We start from the raw sequence: 24,302 nt of genomic DNA, 5'->3' as shown, positions 1-24,302 counted from the left end.
TTGAAGGATGACCTTGACCTTTCACCACTCAAATTGTGCAGCTCCATGAGATACACATGCATGCCAAATATCAAGTTGCTATCTTCAATATTGCAAAAGAATTCATAAAATGAGCGATTTTGGCCACATATATTTGACCTCTGACCTTGAATGATGACCTTGACCTTTCACCACTCAAAATGTGCAGCTTCATGAGATACACATGCATGCCAAATATGAAGTTGCTATCTTCAATATAGCAAAAGTTATTGCAAAATGTTAAAGTTGGCGCAAACCAACCAACAGACCAACCAACCAACCAACCAACAGACCAACCAACCAACAGACAGGGCAAAAACAATATGTCCCCCACTACTATAGTGGGGGACATAAAAACATCCTGGTCAAGTATCATCATTTTTGGACTAGTGTGTTTACAAAGTTTTTGTAAGATTAGAATCGATGACCTAGATTTTGTCCCCACATTACCAAATGTCAAACTTGACCTAAATATTGTCCAGACAAACATCCTGGATTCATAAAATCTGAAACAAAATTGTAACCTCTAGAGTGTTTACAAGGAATTGTAAAATATCATGAAAATTTTGACAATCTAAGGGCAATAATTTTGGCATTTATTATGCGATTTTGCTCATTATCAAACTTGACTGAGATCTTGTGGCCATATAGCTTCTCAGCAACTTTGATAAAGAATGCTTGAGAAATTTGAATGCTAGAGTGTTAACAAACCAAATGTGGACTGACGGATGGCGGACAAAGACAGATCCTAAAACCTCACCTTAGCAATCAGGTGAGCTAATAAGTGTGTTTTTTACACCGATCTGAGCCAATTTCCAACGTGTCTGAGATATCAATAAAACAAATGTCTTGACATAGTTTCACAATGATTAGGCAAAGATGTGAATTCTAGTGTTCACGAGGTTTCTCTATAGTCATATAAGAAAAACTGCCCCACCCCACCCCCTGGCGGCCATGTTTTTTATACCGATCAGGACCATTTTCAAACTCATCTGAGATATAAATAAAACCAAAGTTTTCACAAAGTTTCATGATGATTGGGCTAAAAATTTGAGTTTTCGCAAGCTTTTTTTACTATATAAATATAAGGAAAATGCGCCAGCCCCCCTCCCCTGTGAGCCATGTTTTTCAACGGACCAAAACCATTTTCGAACTCAACTCTCGTATCTAGAAAACAAATGAAATGTGACTTCTACAGTGTTTACAAGGTTTTTCTTTTTTTGACCTAGTAACCTAGTTTTTGACCCAGTTTCAAACTTGATCAAGGTATAATTGGGACAAATCTTTTGACCAAGTTTCATGAAGATCGGACAAGAAATGTGCCCTCTAGAGTGTTACAAGGTTTCTCTAAAGCCAAATAAGGAAAACTGCCCCACCCACTGGGGACCATGTTTTTCAACGGACCGGAAACACTTTTAAACTCAACCAACATATCATTAAGTCAAACATTTTGACAAAGTAACATGAAGATTGGGCATGAAATGTGACTTCTACAGTGTTTACAAGGTTTTTCTTTTTTTTTAACCTAGTGACCTAGTTTTTTACCCGGCATGATCCAGTTTCGAACTCGACCGAGGTATCATTGGGACAAAGCTTCTGACCAAGTTTCATGAAGATTGGACAAGAAATGTGGCCTCTAGAGTGTTTACGAACAAATGTGGACGGACGGACGGATGGACGGACAGACGACGGACAAAGACCGATCACAAAAGCTCACCTGAGCAATCAGGTGAGCTAAAAAAGTTTTGCTTATTCAATATGTTACTAAATAGGACAAAAAAGGGTAAAAAATTGATTGTAACAACATTAAGAATTAATGTCCCATCCCCAATATAATAGTAAACAAGTAACACAAGTATGCTACCATCAGGCAATGCATCCAACTCGCGGAGTTCTAGTTTATTAAACATTCAACAATATTGAATATTAATTAAAGCATTTAACAAAAGTATGTACAAATTTAATAAAACCTGCAAGAAAACTGTTATCTTTTAACTGCTAAATAAGTGTGCTGCAAACTCCAAGTCTCCAAACCCGTTTTTGCAATTGCCCATTAAGCAGTTTAAATATAACAGGATATGGATACAATATATCACACAAAAGTTGCACACTTTATGTAGAAAGTATCTGAATAAATATCTATTGGAAAGAAAATAGAGAAGAAATATAATTCCAAAGTTGTCACCACCAAATCTCAAATCACTGAGAAGCTCCTAGTGCCAAAAAACTTAGAAGTACTTTTGCATCGACTGTCACTTCTGCGAGTTGTTGCAGACATTTATCTGTTAAGTTCTTAACCATTTCTTTCACTTCTGCAAGTTGCTGCAAACAATTCAACAATACCTTTAGTCCCTCTTGTTAGTAAATATGACTGAATGAGTAATGTTCATGCATCTTCATAATTGTAATTGTCTGACCATGGATGATGGAAGTTATTACATGGGACTGAATTTGTTTTGAACAAATATTGACATTTTTTATTTTAGTCCTTTCTTACACAAGGACTATGTCTTGTAAAGGGTTCTCTTAATTGAAGTTGAACATGTGTTGATTGCTTTAATACATAGAATCATGTCAGGTAAAAAAAAGAAATACCTGCTGTTCAGATTTTTTTTTAAATACAAAAAAGCGTTTTGTCAAATTCAAAACCAAAATATCAACATTCAAAAGTTAAAAAAAACAACAACATTAAATTATAAATTATCTGTATAATTGTCAACAATAATAAATCAATTAATAACAACATGCAGCTTTTTAAGCTATGGAAAACATGGATATCAAATGTTTACAATTAAATAAACATATTCTTAAGAAGTATAACAGTTACATATCCACACACATACAAAAAATAACATGGAAATTATAAAAATTTGGTTAATGTTATTACATACAAACAATCCATTAAAAAGATAGCAAACCGTAAATTAGCCACATAAATCATATGCACCAATAAATATGTTAAACATATTTTGTTTCGCAATATTGCAAAAGGAATATAAATATAAAATTTAAATTTCTACAATAGCTTTGATTAAATTTCAGAAAATCCCCCAGCAAAATAAGTATTTGAAATCCCAATTCATTGTCAGGTAACTAGCCCTTTTGAACGTAAATTTTGCCCAAGAGTTGATCATTTAATTATAATAACAATATGTAAAAATGGGTGAAGTTTGACTTTATTTTAGACAGTTTAAAAACTATTGCATCCTTAAACGTACGCTCCTTAAAAATTCTTAAGATGACATCAAAGATTTTCTCACTATGAAATTGTTCATGCAGCTCCAATTATGAGTTTGTGCAATGAGAAGTTCAGAGGAGTGGATGATCCAATCATCAGCTATATGGTCATATTTGTGTTTGTCTTTAAGGCATGTATGTTGTTAGACTGGTGTGAAAATCATGTGTGCATGGGTAATTCAATTATTTTAAAAATAATTTGAAAATTAAGTGGGAACAATTTGTCTTAAAACAGCGTAATAAAATATTATTCTTCAATCCCTCACATTTATATTGCATAACACCTGCTCCATGTAACGCTATAGAACGTTCCAAAAACTGTAAAAGATCATACAATTTGAGCAGTTGCAAGCACTAGATATGTTCCAAACATTTGACTCAAAAGACTGAAAGAAATAATCTGATGAAATATATCAAAACAATTATGCAAAAGATGTTTCCTTCACATAAGATCCTCTACAAAATTGGTTCAAATCTTGCCCCTAGGGTCACATAATTATAACTTTTTCAAGGAATCTATTTTTGATTATTTTATACTTGACTATATTAGTGACTTTACATCAATGTCTTATACAGTCTTGCCATTGAGTTCAAATAGTATTGTGTAATTATATTTTATCTAGGTCTGACACCCCTATGAGTTTGACATTATTTTCGTCTTGTTGACATGTCAATAGATGAAACGTTGTATTGCAAGAGGTTGTGCTATCACTGTATGACAAGGAATTGTGTACATGCCAAGATATCACATACATGGCTATGTTGTATAAGTCTCGAGATATTATTCCATCATACATGACATGGTATTATCTATGAGTCAACACATCTCTGTATGATAGTTTTGTGTAAGGGTTGAGATATCACTGAGTGAATCACATAGACGATGTAGTCTTATGTACAAGTCGAAACATCAGTGCATGCCAATGTTGTCTAAGGGTTGAGATATCGCTGTATGAGCATCTTGAGGCTGCGGTTGGGTGTGAGATCCTTGCTTGTAAGGACAGCGTTGGTCATCGGACTGCAGTTCTTCCCCTTGTTCATCCAGCTTGCTATGGCTGCCCTCTCGTAAGAATAGCCATCTGCAATACATGAACAGAACATGCTGGTTTACTGCAATACATGAACAGAACATGCTGGTTTACTGCAATACATGAACAAAACATGCTGGTTTACTGCAATACATGAACAGAACATGCTGGTTTGCTGCAATACATGAACAGAACATGCTGGTTTAGACAAGCTATGAGCCTGGCTCTGTGAAAACTCGGCCTAATGCATGAGACGTGTCGTCCAAGATTAGCCTAAGCAGTTCAGACCGGTTTATCATGGAAGACACGTTGGTATTTTATGGGTTTTTTGTTTAAAGGAAGTCTCTTCTTAGCAAAAATCTAGTTTAGGCGGAGATTGACATCCCTGATTAGCCTGTGCAGATTGCATATTGTAGCAAACTTGATATACCATAATGTCATAAGTTAAGGTAGACATAGAAACTGCTACAAATAACAATGTTTTATTTCAACGAATTTATTTTAGCTCAAAATATGGAAAAAGGCACAAACCAACTAAGACACTATAAAGAGGTGTGGACTTCAAAATCTGTGGTTTTCTCAATCATTAAAATGTGTTACATAGTTAAACCATTAATTTAAGCTTATAATACAAATGGTGGTGTTACTTAGAAAACAAGGTTTTTCAGCTGTTAATCTACCATTGGAATTGATAGGAGAACAACAGTCAACGAGAATTAGAAAGATTATCCTTTTAAATAAAGTTTGGTCAAGTATTTGTTTACCAACTTTGTGAACTGACATTCAACTGATTAAACAAATATATTATTTGTAATACAATTTATGATAAAATAAAATAAGGTTAACATTAATCATCTTTATATTAAATGCTCCTCTTCACTAGCATAATGTTAACACCAGTCAATACAAGATAATGTTTACCTGAACATATGACTGGGTCCTTCATGATTTCTCTTGTTATTGGACACAAGTACTCATCTGGCACTCCGGAATCTGGAACAAAAAAATAAGCCCCGCTCTGTGAAAAGGGGGTTCAATGCATGTTTGGCAGGGCTAAAATACTATCATATGGGCCGCCTTGTGGGAAATCTGAGATCAATGTGCATGTGTAAAAATTCGCCCCAGAAAAGCCTATGTAGTCCGCACAGGAACTACACTTTCCGCCTGGAATGGATTTTCTTTAGAATTACCTTTACACAATGGAAAGTGTTGTCCCTGATTAACCTGTGCAGACTAAACAGGCTAATTTGGGACTACACTATGCAAATGCAAACTACACTCCTAATTCTGCAGCCGCCGTTTTCAAAAGCGATATAGACAAAATTGCAAGATGGGCCGATACATGGTTCGTAAAATTTAACCCACTGAAGTCGGAATCACTAGTTATATCGCGTAAGATGGACAAACCCCATCATTTGCCTCTCCATATGTATGATTATCCAATTCCCTCAGTCAATAGTCACACACATTTAGGCGTTGTTCTGTCAAATGATGGAAGCTGGAATCAACAAATTGAGTATTTTAAATCAAAGGCCTGGCCATGCATCAACATTTTAAACAAGAGGGCCAAGATGGCCCTAGTTTGCTCACCTGAGAGGTTCATTCAATCTTTAGCCAATGTCAAACTTGACCTAAATATTGACCAGACAAACATCCTGGTCAAGTTTCATCATTATTGAACCAAAACTCTGGCGTAGGGAGTGTTTTTGTTTTTGTAAGATTTGAAATGGTGACCTATCATCAAACTTGACTGAGATCTTTCAGCAACTTTGATAAAGAATGCTTTAGAAATGTGAAAGCTAGAGTGTTTACAAACCAAATGTGGCAGACGGACAGCTTACAAAGACCAATCCTAAAACCTCACCTGAGCAATCAGGTGAGCTAAAAAGTGTGTTTCACCGATCTGAGCCATTTTCCCACTTGTCCAAGAAATCAATAAAACCAATGTATTGACTAAGTTTCACGATGATTAGGCAAAATATGTGACTTCCATAGTGTTCAATCACAAAGTTTCTCTCTAAACAGTCACATAAGAAAAACTGCCCCACCCCCCTGGCAGCCATGTTTATTGACCCATCGGGACCATTTGCAAACTCATCTGAGATATATATAAAACCAATCTTTTCACCAAGTTTCATGATGATTGGGCAAAAAATGTGACTTCTAGAGTGTTCACAAGCTTTTTTTTACTATATAAATATAAGAAAACTGCCCCCCCCCCCCCCCCCTGGCAGCCATGTTATTCAACTGACAGGAACCATTTTTCAACTCAACTCTCGTATCAAAGAAACAAATGTTCTGACTAAATTTCATGAAAATTGGGCAAAAAATGTGACTTGTAGAGTGTTCACATGTTTTCACTGTATACATATAGAGAAAAATGCCCCGCCCACTGGCGGCCATGTTTTTTCACCGATCTGGACCATTTTCTAACTCGTCTGACATATCAATAAAACCAATGTTTGATTAACCTTCATGATGATTGGGCCAAAATTGTGACTTCTAGATTGTTTACAAGGTTTCTCTAAAGCCATATCAGGAAAAATGCCCGGCCAACTGGCGGCCATGTTTTTCAACAGCCAGGAGCCACTTTTGAACTCAACCAAAATATCATTAAGACAAACATTTAGACAAAGTTACATGAAGATTGGGCATTAAATGTGACTTCTACAGTGTTATCAAGCTTTTTTTTTTTGACCTAGTGACCTAGTTTTTGACCCAGCATGACAAATCTTCTGACCAAGTTTCATGAAGATCGGCCAATAAATGTGGCCTCTAGAGTGTTTACGAACAAATGTGGACAGATGGACAGATGACAGACAGAAGGACAACGGACAAAGACCTGGCACAAAAGCTCCCCTGAGCAATCAGGTGAGCTAAAAAAAAATAAAGACCTCGGATAACAATTAACCCATAAAAGATACACAAATCTACACTGTATTATTATGAAAACATTAATAATCAAGGGGAGTAACTACTGTTAACTTAAATGCAATATTAAGAAGAGTTGTCTCGCATGTTACATGACCTTAATTCATGATTTTTTAACAAGCCTTTTTTACTAAATAAATATAAGGAAAACTGCCCTGTCCCCCTGGCAACCATGTTTTTCAACTGACCGGAACCATTTTCAAACTTAACTCACGTATCTAGGAAACAAAAGTTCTGAGAAAATTTCATGAAAATTGGGCCAAAAATGTGACTTGTGTATGTGTATTTCTTTTGACCTTGCAGTCAAGGATAACCCATGAAAGTGCAAGCACTTATTTCCAATGGGGTCCATTGGTTTTGCTGAAGAGACAGCAAGCAGAAGAGACAGTATTGGGATACAAGGAATCCGGGTGCAATACCCTAGCTCTTTGCGAATAGATCCCTTGGTTCTTTAACGTGCTCAGTGTATAGCACTGATACACGCGAGAATTACCTGGGTTTCATACCAGTACATCTCTAGTTGGGTGGGACACACTTGAAGCATGTCTGAAATATCCAGTGCCCCGGCCGGGAATCGAACCTGGGACCTCTGGAATGGTAGACCGGAGTGTTACCACTCGACCACCGCACCACCCTAGAGTGTTGACATGTTTTCACTATATACATTTACAAAAAAAAGCCCCCCCACTGGCGGCCATGTTTTTTCACTGATCTGGACCTTTTTTAAACTCGTCCGAGAAATCAATAAATCCAATGTTTTGACCAACTTTCATGATGATTGGGCAAAAATTGTGACTTCCAGAGTGTTTCTCTATAGCCATATAAGCAAAAATGCCCCGCCCACTGGCGGCCATGTTTTTCAACGGACCGGAACCACTTTTTAACTCAACCAACATATCATTAAGGCAAACATTTTGACAAAGTTACATGAAGATTGGGCATGAAATGTGAATTCAACAGTGTTTACAAGTGTTTTCTTTTTTTTGACCCAGTGACCTAGTTTTTGACCCAGTGACCTAGTTTTTGACCCGGCGTTACCCAGTTTCGAACTCGACCAAGGTTTTATTGGGACGAGGCTTCTGACTAAGTTTCATGAAGATCGGACAATATATGTGGCCTCTAGAGTGTTTACAAACAAACGTTAAAGGATGACGGACAAAGACCGGTCACAAAAGCTCACCTGAGCAATCAGGTTGTTGTATGGGATAATTGTACGATGTTTGAAAAAAATGAGTTAGACCAAATTCAAACTAAAGCTGCCCGCATTGTGTCCGGCTGTACCAGACTTGTGTCTCATTTTTTTCAATGAGTTTTGTTGATTTTGTTCGAAAATAAAATCGGAAATGAAATATGGCAAAACGGTGTAAATAGGGATTATGTAACTATGACATTTTGTATCCAGAAAAAGGGAAATGCGGTTTTGACAAGAGCAAGTGGAAGCTTAAATGTGTAGAATTACAGAGATCCGCCTTATAGAACATTAATTTATTTCAAAAACTGGAAATGTCATGTAAGCAATAACTAAGCATTATTAAGTATGAATTATATCACGTGTGAATGTAAAATAATAGAGAATATTGGTACCCACTTTGCGTAACTTAACGAAATCCCCGTTATAAATTAAGTTTTTGTGTGTGTCAGAAACAATTGAAAACAATTCTATATTACTATTTTTAAAAAAAACTTATCGATAAATGCAATTGTATAAGAATTTTTATTAATGATATAACCAATAAATGTGGTAACTTGGGGGAAGCCGGTACCTGCGTGTGAGTCTGATACTGGAAGCTTTATTAAGTAGCCTGACTGAATTTTCCAATACAACGCTAATTTATATCAGACAATGACCAAAATGATTGTGTTGTTTTGCACTTTCGATTATAGTGATTGATAAATGTCCAATAAGCAATGTTTAATATTATTAATATCACTTTTAAACGTAATAGCATGTGGGATTTAGGTACTCACTCGGCGTCAGAAAGGGCGTGAAACTTCACCGAAATCCCAGTTATAAAGCTATATTTTGTGTCAAATACACGAGGGAAAATGTTTCATTAATATTATCGTAAATAACATGGGTAAATACCGATATAGAAGTTTTAATTTATTGCTAATACCACCAAAAAACGTAGTAACACGTTTGATTTTGGTAAGCGCGCAAGCGTTTGAGAGCGTGTTTAATGTACCAAAAAAAAACGTTGTAAATAGCTGATGTTCTCTATAAACGTATATTTTTGCATTTGCATAATAACTAAATAACACAAACCCCTTTTTCAAGTGTTATATGGTGTGAAAAAGTCCATAAAAACCATCCAGAATATCGTGTAAATCTATATGCAATCTATAGGCAAAGAAGCCATTTTGGTGTTATCTTGTCTAGGTTTGCTAACCAATAAGCCACGTGATTAAGTGGGCGGAGCGATCATCGTCCAGGCGTCATGATAAATTTATCAATTATCTTGCCGAGACAAGATAATACACATATTACATGCTTTAATATATACCGTAATTACTCTATGTTTTCGGACACTTAAATTATTATATTTTCTTTCTAAGATACGAAAATTTTTCACAAAATACAGGTATCCGAAAACTTAGAGTTGACAAGGGCTGTTTGTAAAACATGCATGAACCCCATATGGGCTGTCCGTTGTAGTGGCAGCCATTGTGTGAATACGTTTTTTGTCACTGTGACCTTGACCTTTGACCTAGTGACCTGAAAATCAATAGGGGTCATCTGTGAGTCACGATCAATGTACCTATGAATTGTCATGATCCTAGGCAAAAGCGTTCTTGAGTTAACTTATCATCCGAAAATCATTTAACTATTTCGGGTCACCGTGACCTTGACCTTTGACCTTGTGACCTCAAAATCAATAGGGGTCATCTGCGAGTCATGATCAATCTACCTGTGAAGTTTCATGATCCTAGGCATATGCGTTCTTGAGTTATCATCCGAAAACCATTTTATTATTTCGGGTCACTGTGACCTTGACCTTTGACCTAGTGACCTCAAAATCAATAGGGGTCATCTGCGAGTCATGATCAATCTACCCATGAAGTTTCATGATCCTAGGCAAAAGCGTTCTTGAGTTATCATTCAAAAACCATATTACTATTTCGGGTCACCGTGACCTTGACCTTTGACCTAGTGACCTCAAAATCAATAGGGGTCATCTGCGAGTCATGATCAATGTACCTATGAAGTTTCATGATCCTAGGCCCAAGCGTTCTTGAGTTATCGTCTGACAACCAACTGGTGGACGGACTGACCGACAGACCGACCGACATGAGCAAAGCAATATACCCCCTCTTCTTCGAAGGGGGGCATAAAAATTGAAGTGTCAGAAAAAAGCATCAATTGTATCAATGAATACCGGTAAAAGCACGTGCTTGTAAAATACCATGCTGTATAGTATAAATTACATTTATATATGTTTGCACTGCATTTTAAATAATTTTAAATGCTTAATTTATTTTACAATAAGTTACTACAAGGTTGTACTTTGACCAACAAGTTCATTGCATGTGATGTACCGAGACTCGCTAGTATGAACCTGTAATTAACGCAATAAACTAGCAAACTATGAATTCTTTGTTTGTTAAATTCCGATAATTTCCATTTAACGTGCAATAGGGTGCATCGGGTGAAACCATTGTTTAATACCGGTTTACAAGGTTATTTTCATAACGCAACGCAAATGTAATGGTCCGTTGCCCTCAGCATGCACCTGCTAAGATTTATGATGTTAATCTGGTTGAAAAACCCCATGATCGTAGTGTCATTACATATTGAAAACAGGACCGAAATTTGGTAAAATAGCGCTGTAAAATATACTGTCCGAAAACTAAGAGACATTAATTATGGACGAAAACTCGTGTGTGAGAAAATTAAGAGTCACGAAAAAAATAAATTTGTGTGCTAAAAAAGGGGTCTCTGAAAACTTAGAGTGTCTGAAAACATAGAGTAATTACAGAACTATACTAACTTAATGTATTTTTTATGGTGCTAATCAAACCAGCTGGCATACTCTATAGGTGGACATCAATCTTTGCTTTTATGATGAATTAAAATAGCTTGTAATTATGAACTATTTGAAACACTGTCTTACCCAGAATGCTTTTCTGTTGTATGATGGGATGCTGCAGCAGTGTGCTGCGAGATCGTATAAGCTTGCTTCTGTGCCCCATGGATTCTGAATAAAAATGACATTGTATCATATGAATACTACTTTACATCATAGGATTGAAATAACAGGAAATTGGGAAAATGTTGCTGTTTTTTCAATTTTGTCATACTTGTCATATGGAGCTTAAAGCCTCTGATCTTGAAATGAAATACATGTTATCAATACATATAGATTCATTTGAAAGTGTTCAAAATTGCCATTAAATCTATAGCCTAGTTACCAAGTAATTTATTATTTTTCAAACGGTACCGCTTTTTAAACCGAAAGTAGGATTTCTATATGTATACAACCATTTCGACAAACGCGATTATTTTGAAGTTTTAAAGCGCAAAAAGGACAGATTTCTACTTTGAAACCACCAGATACATTCTAATTGGCATATACAAAATTAAATCTATAGCCTAGTTAGCAAGTAATTTATTATTTTTCAAACAGTTTGGCTTTTAAAACCGAAAGAAGAATTTCTAGATGTATACGTCCGTTTCGACAAACACGATTATTTTTTAGTTTTAAAGCACAGAAAAGACAGATTTCTACTTTGTAGCCAACAGATATATTCTAATTGGCATATATAAAATTAAATCTATAGCCTAGTTAGCAAGTAATTTATTATTTTTCAAACGTTAACGCTTTTAAAACCAAAAGTATGATTTCTAGACGTATACGTCTTTTTCGACAAACGTGATTATTTTTAAGTTTTACAGCGCAAAAAGACGGATTTTTACCTTGTAACCACCAGATATATTCTTATTGGCGAAGATGAAATATGTTTCTTATTTATACTTAAATTTACTATGCCAATTAAGTTGTGTCGCTTTAATTGATTGGTACTTAATCAATGTTATAGTTTTATCAAATTAATGTATACAATACATTCATTAATAATTATTTTTAATTATGCACACTCATGATTGACAGAATGTTCAGCATAAGTGGAACTGAAAGTACACTTCATAATAATAAAATTGTTTCATGACACTTTCCACTATTATATTAATTTTGTTTTAAATGATGTCTCTTCTTAGCTGAAAACCAGTTAAGGCGGAGAGTGTCGTGAGATTAGCCTGTGTGGACTGCACAGGCTAATCAAGGTTGACACTTAACGCACATGCAGTAAGCCCAGTTTCCCAGAAATATTATATTCTCACCAATCCCTAGTCCTGTTGCCAAGGAGTCCTGGGTCAAAGCCATCAACTCCAGCCCATCGATGTCATGTTTCCTGAACGAGGCCACGTACTGCTCCAGACCGATCTCCTCTAGCCACTGACACACATCCTCCACTGACATCTTGTGGGGGTCCATGACAACTGTGTGACTTTGACTAGGCGCATCAGAGCACACTGGCTCACCATTCTCTAGTGCGGCTACATATGAGAATACAAAAACAATGTGAGGCTCATTTTTTTTTTACTATACTGAATGTAATTATCTTTATTACTGAAATTGCCGTTTTTTTATGTAATTAGAGCCATATATTGAGACTATGGACTCAATAATGATACAATTTCACACCAAATCTTAAATAATTATACTTTCTTATTTGAATAAGATTCAACCAAAGGCTTTAGGGATAATAACTTACTCTAATATGTTTAAGCCTCGATCTGGATAATTGCATTGCAATTCATTGCGTAAAGTGTTGTCCCAGATTAGCCTGTTCAGACCTTACAGGCTTATCAGAAACAACAATTTCTACCTAAACTAGATTTGAGCTAAAAAGAAACTTCCTTTCAACGAAAAATTCCATAAAAGCGTTAAGTATCATCTCTAATTAGCCAGTGCAGACTGCACAGGCTAATCTGGGATGACACTTTATACACACCCTGTTTTTCCTTGAGCTTGGCTTATTTTCTGCACCCAAAATGTTAACAATATTATGTTAAGTATTACATATACTAACTGAAGATCTGCTGCTCCGACTGAAGCTTCCAGATCATGACCGTTCTGTCATTGGAGCCTGAGGCCAGGTACTGCCCATCACTGGAGAAGGCCACAGTTATAACATACCTGTAATAAAAGGCCATAGTTACAACATACCTGTAACAGTAGGCCACAGCTATAACATACCTGTAACAGTAGGCCACAGTTATAACATACCTGTAACAAAAGGCTACAGTTATAACATACCTGTAATAAAAGGCCATAGTTACAACATACCTGTAACAGTAGGCCACAGTTATAACATACCTGTAACAAAAGGCTACAGTTATAACATACCTGTAATAAAAGGCCATAGTTACAACATACCTGTAACAGTAGGCCACAGTTATAACATACCTGTAACAAAAGGCTACAGTTATAACATACCTGTAATAAAAGGCCATAGTTACAACATACCTGTAACAGTAGGCCACAGTTATAACATACCTGTAACAAAAGGCTACAGTTATAACATACCTGTAATAAAAGGCCATAGTTACAACATACCTGTAACAGTAGGCCACAGTTATAACATACCTGTAACAAAAGGCTACAGTTATAACATACCTGTAATAAAAGGCCATAGTTACAACATACCTGTAACAGTAGGCCACAGTTATAACATACCTGTAACAAAAGGCTACAGTTATAACATACCTGTAATAAAGGGCCATAGTTACAACATACCTGTAACAGTAGGCCACAGTTATAACATACCTGTAACAAAAGGCCACAGGTATAACATACCTGTAACAGAAGGCCACAGTTAAAACATACCTGTAACAGAAGGCCACAGTTGTAACATACCTGTAACAGAGGGCCACAGTTATAACATACCTGAAACAGAAGGCCACAGTTATAACATACCTGTAACAGAAGGCCACAGTTATAACATACTGTACCTGTAACAAAAGGCCACAGTTACAACATACCTGCAACAGAAGGCCACAGTTATAACATACCTGTAACAGAGGGCAAGAGTTATAACATACCTGTAACAGAGGGCCACAGTTATAACATACCTGTAACAGAAGGCCACAGTTATGACATACCTGTAACAGAAGGCCACAGTTATAACATACCTGTAACAGATGGCCACAGTTATAACATACCTGTAACAGAAGGCCACAGTTATAACATACCTGTAAGGAAAGGCCACAGTTTCAACATAAATGTTACAGAAGGCCACAGTTACAACATGTCTGTAACAAAAGGCCACAATTATAACATTCCTGCAACAAAAGGACACAATTATATCATACATGTAGCAAAGGCCACAGTAACAACATACCTGTAACAGAAGGCCACAGTTACAACATTCCTGTGACAAAAGGCCACATTTACATCATACCTGTAACAAAAGGCCACAGTTACAAAGTACCTGTAACAAAAGGCCACAGTAACAAGATACCCGTAACATCAGGTCACAGTAACAACATACCTGTAACAAAAGTGCACAGTTACAACACACCTGTAATAGAAGGCCACAGTTACAACATACCTGTAACAGAAACACCACCACATGGCGTAAAGAGGGCACAATTAAGATAATATTTGTACCAAGTGCCATAGTTAAGGCAGTGAATCAAATACAAATTATGCAACATATATCAGTGAAGGTTGTAAATCAAAAATTACATTTGTTCAACACACATTAATAAAGCAGAGGGCCAAATGTACAGTTGTACCTAACACTTTAATGAAGGCAGTGTGCCAGATAAATATTTTTACAATACACCACATTCACAATGGGTGTATTAAAATGACTGCTTACTTATTTACGAAAATATTTATTTTCTCTGCACATCAATATACATGTTACTGCACCCAATACACAATTGACAAAACAAAGAAAGACAAAAGGTGCACACAAAAATGACATGGTTTTAAATTGTTATTCTTGTAAACATTTTACCTGGTATGTCCCTCTATGACATGCAGAGCTACCCCTTGAATCTGAAACATTGAACAATACCTATATATTACGCATAGTATAGACATGTCTAGGTTTACAGATATCATAAGTACATGAAACGATACTTTTATAACTTTGTACTTTTAATCAACAGAACGTTATGTTAAATTAAGAATTTAACAAAATGATTTTGAGTTATCCTTATTTTACCAGAGTGCTTTCAGTTTTTACTTACAAGAGTTCTATTGGTTAATTCTTAGTCAAGTAGATAACATTGCATTATTTTATTTGCTACTTTTTATTAGTGTATGAGTATTTGTGCAATTAATTTCTCAATAACAATTGTTGTCTAAAATATCTTCAAATTGTTTGGTTATTTGTCTGACAATAGTTCAATCTACCACTTAAATTGTTATAACATGCATTATATCACTAGATTTGTAAACAGTATCTCCACTATTAAAGAATTGTATATGTATCTCATGCTAATGCAAAAAGTAAAGAATATATACTTTAAACTCACCGGATCCCAGAGCCGCACTGTTTTGTCATTGGATCTGAAGATTTATCAATTACAATTGAATGAAGGACAATAAATAGTAAAGTGTAACACTGCAGCATGTATAAGAGAGAGCTATTGAATTGATGAAATCTTAGGAGTGATGGATGGGATTGTTTTCTTTATTTAAAATCAGATTGAATGATTGTGCAATATAATATGGCGGTCATTGTCAGTCTGATTTTCAGGTTTTTTTATCTTGAATTCTTTGTTTCCTCCATTTTGACTTTAAAAAATCGCATGCACATTATACATGTGGGCGTGCTATACATGGGAAAATACTATATATATCAAATTGAGCAGGGAATGAGTCTACAATGCTAAAATTGGAAGAATGTAATATGAAGCTTGAGAAAACCGAGCTCATGCACGTGCATAAAGAGCCGTCCTAGATTAGCTTGTGCAGTCCCCACAGCATATTCAGGGATGACAATCTCCACCTTTATTGTATTTTTCATTAAAAGGAAGTTTCTTCAAAATGAAAATCAAGTTTAGACAGAAAGAGTTGTCCCTGATTAGCCTGTGCAGACTTCACAGGCTTATCTGAGATGAAACTTATGCACATGCATTAAACCCCATTTTCACACGGAGCATGGATCATATGTATGTCATTTAATATATATATATCATATAAATATGGATACCTCTAGGATGCCCTCTTTAGAAGCATTTAAAAATAATTCATAATTAATTGTTCAATATTATAAAGTGACTCACGCTGAAGCAAGTAATCGACCATTGATAGAATATTTACAGCATAACACAGATCCCTCATGACCATGGAAAACCAATGTTTGTTTCAAACTCACTTCTGGAAAAAAGAACATATACATTATATATCCCATTATTTGAATAAGCACTTAAAACTAAATTGAAACAAAGAACTGAAATACTGCTAGAATATAGTACAGTTCTTACAATACCATAGAAATAAAGCACACAACCCCCTGGAGTATAAATATTACAGCTAAATCTCAAAATAAATACATTTCATACTCATGAATATGAACAGTCATCCTTTGCATGTTTGACACATAACATGTCACATACTGTGATCGTATACATCATATATTTGGGCCGTGCTCTGTGAAAAGGGGGTTTAATGCATGTGCATATAGTGTTGACCCAGATTAGCCTGTGCAGTCCACACAGGCTAATCTGGCACAACACTTAACTCCTAAATTTGGTTTTTATTAAAAAGAGACTTTCTTTAAAATCAAATCATAAAAGTGGACAGTGTTGTCCCTGATTGCACAGGCTAATTTGGGATAACACTTTACGCACATTCATTAAACCCCCTGTTCACAGAGCACAGCCTCATTTAGATTCTATTGTAGGTTATTTATCAATGTGAGTATGTGAGCGGTGTAAATTATGTATCACAATAGTAACTCTGTTAAAAATGTTTTCCTATATAAGTACAGTAATTTTAATTACCTGCTACATACATCTTAAATTTAGTCTTAATTAAATAATGACATTGTGAGACATGAGTCATGTACATCTTTTTGTTGAGAAATATGTCCTAAGAGATAACAGAATAAGTTATATATTCTTACTTCGAATTTTTGACATATTATTTGCTTTTTTTTAAGACTATCCCCTTTATAAGTTTTAACATTGTGTAGATTCTAAGGCTTTTCCATAGGTTTGACATTCAGATTAGATATGGACATTTGGCCATTTAAATACATCATATATACTCATATCAAATTATTCTCCAATATGGTCAAATTAAGGATGATCTCTTAAATGAATGACAATACCTGATTTGATGATGATTTGTAAATTAAAAAACAATATGGGCAGTTCTTCTGCTAAAAAGGAGCTTAATGCATGTGCGTGTAATCCTACATAAGCCTGTGCATAAATCAAGTTTAGACTACCGGGTAAGTGTCATCCCTGATTAGCCCCTTCAGACTGCACAGGCTAATCTGGGAAGAAACTTTACGCGCAAGCATTTAACCTCCTTTCCACAGAGCACAGCTTATATAATTATTTACTTGTGTCTGTTGTGGCAACAAATTCCCACAACTTCAACAGATCATCCATTCCACATGTGGCCAATTGATAAGTGGTGATGCCATGCATAACTCCATTACCTAAAAACAACATCATAATTGATCAGACACAAAACACAAGAAAGTAAGCATAACTAAATAATTTAATGTAACTAATGTTTACATCTTTATTTTAAAGTACTTTGCATTTTTTATTATTTTTTTTTTAACTTTTACTAATTCTCAAAACTCATGTTGTTACATACCAGCTGAGCCATATATGGGTGAGAAATCACAGCACATGACACCTAGATCATGGCAGTCCAGGAGGAGTAGCAGAGCCTTGGCGTGACCGTATCTAGCATCCCACACCTGCAGGTCCCCATCATTACTTCCAGAGACGATGTACTCGCCATTGGGGGTGAAGTCCAGTGCTATCACTGTCCCTTCATGTCCCTTGTAGGTTCTATAAACGTAACATATCAAGTCAAAAGTTTCAATTACAAGATAGTTTGAAAATGCATCAGTAAAATAATAATGCCCTAAAAAAAAAACACCAGCCCTTTTCACATTTTAGCTGTAGCACTGTAAAATAAGGTATGCACAGGCTAATCAGGGATGACCTTTTTTGACAAGCCTGGATATTGTTAAGAAGGAACTTCTTTCATATGTAAAATTCCATAAAAGCTGAAAGTGTTGTCCCTGATTAGCCTGAGTGGACGACACTTTACACACGTCATGCATTAACCCCTTTCCCAGAGCAAAGCATATATATTAGCAATAAATACTCACATCACAAGGGCTCCAGAAGAGACATCCCACAGACAGACATTGTTGTCATCGCTTCCAGAGATCAACTGAGCAGAGTTTGGTGAAAACTTACAAACTCTGATAGGAGATTTACTCTCGTGCTGTAACACACATTTCTTCTGGCCTGTCTTCGCATCCCAAATAATGACTTTACCATCGGTAGAGCAAGAGGCTAATAGTGTCCCAAATGGTGAAAAGCAACAACAGTGAACGTAGTATGTATGTCCACACAGCGGAGAGAAAGGCAGTTCATTGTAGGAGGTCATGTCCCATACCCTCACAGTCTTGTCAGCTGAGCAGGTTGCTAGTTTTCTGTCTTTTGAGAAGCAGACTCCATTGACATCAGATGTATGGGAGTTTATTGTGTGTACCAAACTGGCAACCAAGTCATGGCTTGTTGTTCCCGACATGATTGACTAACTTAGTGTTTGATTGTGGTCACACAATTAATACATCTGAAAATAGAGGAAAAAAAGAAACCAAAATTACAGGTAATGTTCATTTAATATACATCAATGCCCGCTCTGCCATTTTCCAAATCGCTACAAATTATAAATATTGGCTGAAAAAACATCATTTGGCTATTACTTTTTCTTACAAAAAAACCCTGTAAAACTGATAAAATTCAAAAAATAATTCTGGGCATCACCTACACTTTGGCTAAAGCCTTTTGAGCCAGGGGGAGCCCTGTACATGTATTGCAAATACCATGTTGATTGTGTTGCATGCGATGGGAAAAATGTGTTGGTTTAGTAATTGAAACTATCCCGCAGATCGCGGTGGTGTAGTGGATGAGGTGTCCGCCTAGCGATCAGGAGTTCGTGGGTTCGCTCACTACTCGGGGAGCATTCTCATTATCTCCTCTATAAACACCAAGTACTGGTTCTTCCCAGGCAACGGGCTCGATAATGTCCCTCTGCCTATAATGCTCTAAAGGGAGCTTGGCAGTATATATAGATATAGATATCCCAGAATGCTTCCTGAGACATAATCTGCACCCTTTGGAATGTGGGGATTGTATGACAAGCTCTCCAGCTAGTGTTTACTGAAAAACATGTATTTTCGCGAAAACATTTCAATTTTAAGTCCACATGACATTGGTGCATATGGTTATTTTTCATAAAAAGTAATGGTATCCATATGCCGTGTCAGTTTATTGCTTTTTGCTTCTCCATGTTCCATAAATGCAGGAATTGTAAAGTTAGTAGATACATTTACATGTTACAGGGCTCGACACTAACGGTGGTACGTTGACCCGGGGTCAGTAAAAAATAGCAAAGACCAGTGAAACTAGAAATCAGGTTGATCCGTTGGACCAGTGAAAAATCCTGGCCAGCTTATTGTTAAATACTAGTGGAAAGCCGTTTTCATCAATAAAACAACTATATATGTTCATAATAAACCGATAATTTCATCATTATTTTATGGGACGACTCGAGACCGGTATGAAAATAGCAACATATTGGAAATTCCCATTTTTCTAGATGCCCGGATGATTAAAACCTGTTGTCGGATCAAAAAATCGATTTGCGATCCACAAATGTCTCCTGCAAATGTCTCCAGACTTTGCTGTGATGGATACACAAATTAACATAAATTCAAAGCGTTCCGATCGAGAAATGAACAAAAAAGTTTTTATTATTTTGAAAAAGCAGCAATAATAAGCATTTTATCGATCTGAGTACCATCAGAATATACTTTGTTTACCGTGCGAATTTACACTGTAGGGCGCCGAATAATGTTTTGATATTGCCAGAGAGTAAACGTGCATATTTTCAAGATTACAAGTTTTCCCGATGTTGAATTTCATTCCTGGGGTGGTTGAACCTCCGCCTAAAAACCTAAAACTAATGAAGAGAAGCTTGAAGTACAGCGAAAATATGAAAAGGATAAGAGATAGTAAATAGTAGATAGTATAGTTTTCTTTTTATAAATGCACAATACATTGTGGATATAGTCCGGAAAGTAAGTTGAAATTTAGGTAAAATAACATAGAAATTGTCGGACCACTTGAAATCTTGGAGGACCAGTAATTTCTGAAAGCTGGGGGTCCTTTAGCCTTAGGTCAGTAGGTAAAAAAAGTTAGTGTCAAGCCCTGTGTAAAACTGGGGTTTTTAGCCAGTAAGTTAGTCAACTATAACGCCTTATCCCTAGATTGACATAAGCCCCCTTCATCAACCCTCTTCCAGGGGAGACACACCTGGAAACGTCCAGCTATATCATCGAATAATCCGTAAATAGCAACGTCCGAAATTAGTCTACTATAAAGTAATACTCACAAATAGAGAAGACACAGCAAAACGTGAACTTACTTTCACAGTATACAGTCATATTAGATGAACTTCTTGAAAAGGCATGTATTAATCATGCAGACGGCTAAAACGTCTCATCGATTTGGCTTAACCATTAGCGTTTTAATGACCTAATTAAGATTTTGCAATATTATTTTGATCACATGAAGTCTTGTAGGTTACATTCAACTATTGTATTTCTATCTACATCTACATCGTACGTCGCTGCCGTCAACCTTGAATGACAATTATGCGACGGGTGGTGAGGAGATAAAGTAAGAATGGGAAAATAGTAAAGTGAGAAGAGTTTGATAGTTAAAAGCCAGAAGGACAGTACAGATGCGTCCCCAGCTACGTTTCATCCCTCTGCCTCATGCCTCACCGGCTACGGTGGCCGCGAAGAGGATTGAACCTCAACCGGCACAGCCATGAGGGGTCATTGGGGTTTACTTTGTAGCTGGCGCTGACGACTTGATTAGAAACTTAAGTTTGCTAGTCCCTGCATGAAGGATACCTAGTCAGGGGATTCTGCAACAGCGGCTGATAGGCTGTTCCAGGTCGGTATAATACCGGGGAAAAAACTATGCCTGTAGTAGGATGTCGATGTGGAGATAGGCAGGAACTTGATGTAATGGCTTGATCGGGTTCTGATTGAGCCTGGGGAGAGGTATTTTGCTGCTGGGATGTCTATGAGATTTTTTTGATATCTTGTAGATCATGGTCAGCTGGGCCTTTGTCCTCCGTGACTCCAGGGTTTCCCACTGCAAGTGATCAAGCATGGATGTGACGCTGCTGGTGTTATGGTAGCGGTTCGTCACATACCTGGCTGCCCTTCTCTGGACCATCTCCAGATCATGAATCTGGTCCTTCTGGAATGGGTTCCAGACCGTGCTGCAGTATTCCAGGTGTGGACGAACGAGTGAAAAGTAGGCAGCACTTTTTACATTCTCGTTGCCAATCCTTAGATTTCTGCGGAGGAATCCCAGTGTGCTGTTTCGTTTCCGTGTTACGTTCTGGATGTGAGGCTTCCAGGACATGTCTTTCGTCAGTTCCAACCCGAGGTACTTTGACGTCTCTTCACTGGCAAGTATATGGCCTTTGAGGGTGTAGTTGTGCAGTATTGGAGATCGTTTTCTGTGGACTCGCAGGATGCTGCACTTCTCTGTGTGGAATGACATTCCCCAGAGTTTCTCCCATTGCCACAACCGATGGAGGTCTTCCTGCAGATGGTCGCAGTCGCTATCTGAGTCTATTTGCCTGTAGACCACGCAGTCGTCCGCAAAGAGTCTTGTCTTGGATGAAACTCTAGGGGGGAGGTCGTTTATAAACACCAGGAAGAGGATCGGTCCAAGCACACTCCCCTGAGGCACTCCGCTGACTACTGGGGCAGGATCTGAGGTAGCACCATCTACAACAACTCGCTGCGTTCTGTCGGTCAGGAAGGCTTTAATCCATTCCAACGTCTGGCCGCGTATACCATAGTGGTGCAGTTTTGTCAGCAGACGAACGCCTTCCTGGAGTCCAGGATGGCTAGGTCGTGTTGTTTACCTTTGTCTAAGGACTTCAGTAGTTCATCTGACAAGTTTAGGAGATGTGTTTCGCAGCTCCGCCGCCTTCTGAAACCATGTTGGCAGTCAGTAAGGATGTCCAGGTGTCCCATGACATTGCTGACAATGATGTGCTCTAATTAACATCTTGCAGCATATACAAGTTAGAGACACCGGGCGGTAGTTGCTCGCTTTATACCTGTCCCACTTCTTGAATATGGCTGAAACTGTTGCTGTCTTCCATATATCTGGAATTGAACCTGTTGTTAGGCATTTCTGTTATATGTAGCCCAGGTACGGAGCACATTCATTTGACAGTTCCTTGAGGACCCTTGCTGGTAGCATGTCTGGGCCGGTTGCCTTTTGGGGGTTTAGCTTCTGTAGTAGCTTCAGCACTCCATGGGATGTGATTTCGATATTGGGCATGGTTGGTGCTGGTTCCCTGTCTGGCGTAGGGTTTTTGTCGCTCCCCTTGTCGTGGGTGAATACAGACTGGTATTGTCGGTTCAGGATGTTCGCCTTGTCTTGTGGGTCACTATAGAGCCTGCCATTTTCTTTCAATGGGGGTCACCCCGGAGTTGTCCTTCCTGACAGACTTGATAAAGTTCCAGAACCTTTTCTATTTTGGTTGTTGGGCTTGGTCTGGGTCGCCGACTTCAATCAGGTCTTCGACGTAGTGCCAGTAGGCCTGCCTCTCAAGTCGTTGGGTGGTGGCTTTGGCCTGTCGGTAGCGATGTCTATGTATTTATGCTGCAATTTAACGATGGAGCCGTTACAGTTGCTGGTAATTTTGCAGGTGGTGTTCCGTTGCTTCTGTGAAAATGCATGGTGAATTCATAAGAATTTATTTTCGTAGTGAATCCATTTTGAAGTTGGTTCTATAATAGGAAGAAAACACGTTCAACTTCAGTTTTTAGATAACGAGATAATTATGTTCTATACCTAAGCTCACCTTGGCTATAACGCATGTCGGCTCAAGTTATCAATTTCTTTAAAAGTTTTCTTTTCGGGAAGGATCTTCTTTTAACCAGTTATGTCGTATCCATTTACTTGCAGAATGTTCACGTTTTCGTTGCCTTTTTATTTGTTTGTTTATTACCGTTTTAATATTTCGCTGTCTGTGGTTGATGCTTCCGGTATTAAAGTATGTCGTGTCCATGATCACCGGGTGTCGATTTCTTTCATAAATATTATACAATACTAACATAATTGTGCATATATAATCTCAGTAATTATGGGAAACTTTGTAACATATGTACGTTTTTACGCAAATTCGCTAACATAATTGTGCAAATGTAATCTCAGTCATGATGGGAAACATTGTAACATGTACGTTTTTTACGCAAATTGATTATCATCGCTAAAGTTGCTGAAGCATCTGACAAAACAATCTATATGTAGGGTCGTAGAAAAAAAAATGGACGAACTGATTGCCACTAAGAGTCTGCCAAAAACGGAGGTCGTCAGCTTCACTATTCGTCGGCCGTGTCGAAAATGTCATGATGAATGAACTTCTTGAAATTTTTGAAGACAAACTGCAAAATAGACGTGGCGCCGCTGCATTTAATCCAGAAAGTAATCGTTTTTTCTGACTCAGCAGCTATCTGGGCGCACCGAATGTTTATACAAGCCTGAACAAGTGTAACAATCTTCGGTCGCACCTTACGTCGAAAATAACGAACGCGGCAAGTGTTGTTACTAGATTTTTAACGCAAATTGATAAAAATCGGCAAAGTTTTTCCAAATCGTTTTGGAAACAATATATAAAAACATTAAAACATTATTACGGTGTTAAAACATGTGCGGATAGATAGTCGCTAAGTCTTCCAAATTTCAGTGTCGTCTGTCTCACTCGA

The 24,302-nt window shown here is 37.2% G+C and overlaps 1 protein-coding gene across 12 annotated transcripts; it reads right to left on the bottom strand.

Moving 5' to 3' along the window:
• Positions 1 to 1,874: 1,874 nt before the first annotated feature.
• Positions 1,875 to 21,071, bottom strand: LOC127860336 (WD repeat, SAM and U-box domain-containing protein 1-like). 12 transcript variants are annotated; one of them, XM_052398343.1, is made up of 16 exons: positions 20,921 to 21,071; positions 18,591 to 19,063; positions 18,065 to 18,264; positions 17,802 to 17,900; positions 16,516 to 16,609; positions 15,763 to 15,796; positions 15,240 to 15,280; positions 14,257 to 14,406; positions 14,102 to 14,191; positions 14,042 to 14,071; positions 13,472 to 13,951; positions 13,305 to 13,441; positions 12,553 to 12,768; positions 11,327 to 11,410; positions 5,205 to 5,276; positions 1,875 to 4,334 (listed from the first exon to the last, which is right to left on the bottom strand). In XM_052398343.1, exons 2-16 carry the CDS (start codon positions 19,016 to 19,018, stop codon positions 4,186 to 4,188), a joined length of 2,304 nt encoding a protein of 767 aa, XP_052254303.1. In that variant the 5' UTR covers positions 19,019 to 19,063; positions 20,921 to 21,071; the 3' UTR covers positions 1,875 to 4,185. The 12 variants fall into 12 exon arrangements, with proteins under 12 accessions (XP_052254303.1, XP_052254306.1, XP_052254304.1 ...); XM_052398346.1 differs by lacking the exon at positions 14,257 to 14,406 and adding an exon at positions 14,437 to 14,466 and having other exon boundaries at positions 14,042 to 14,161; XM_052398344.1 differs by lacking the exons at positions 14,042 to 14,071; positions 14,257 to 14,406 and adding an exon at positions 14,437 to 14,466 and having other exon boundaries at positions 13,472 to 13,981; positions 14,072 to 14,161.
• Between the last annotated feature and the right edge of the window lie 3,231 nt (positions 21,072 to 24,302).

Source organism: Dreissena polymorpha, chromosome 15 (genome assembly GCF_020536995.1).
Source record: "Dreissena polymorpha isolate Duluth1 chromosome 15, UMN_Dpol_1.0, whole genome shotgun sequence".
Taxonomy (NCBI): Eukaryota; Metazoa; Mollusca; class Bivalvia; order Myida; family Dreissenidae; genus Dreissena; species Dreissena polymorpha.
Note: the sequence above shows the minus strand (reverse complement) of the source record. Positions and strands in the feature narration are given on the sequence as shown.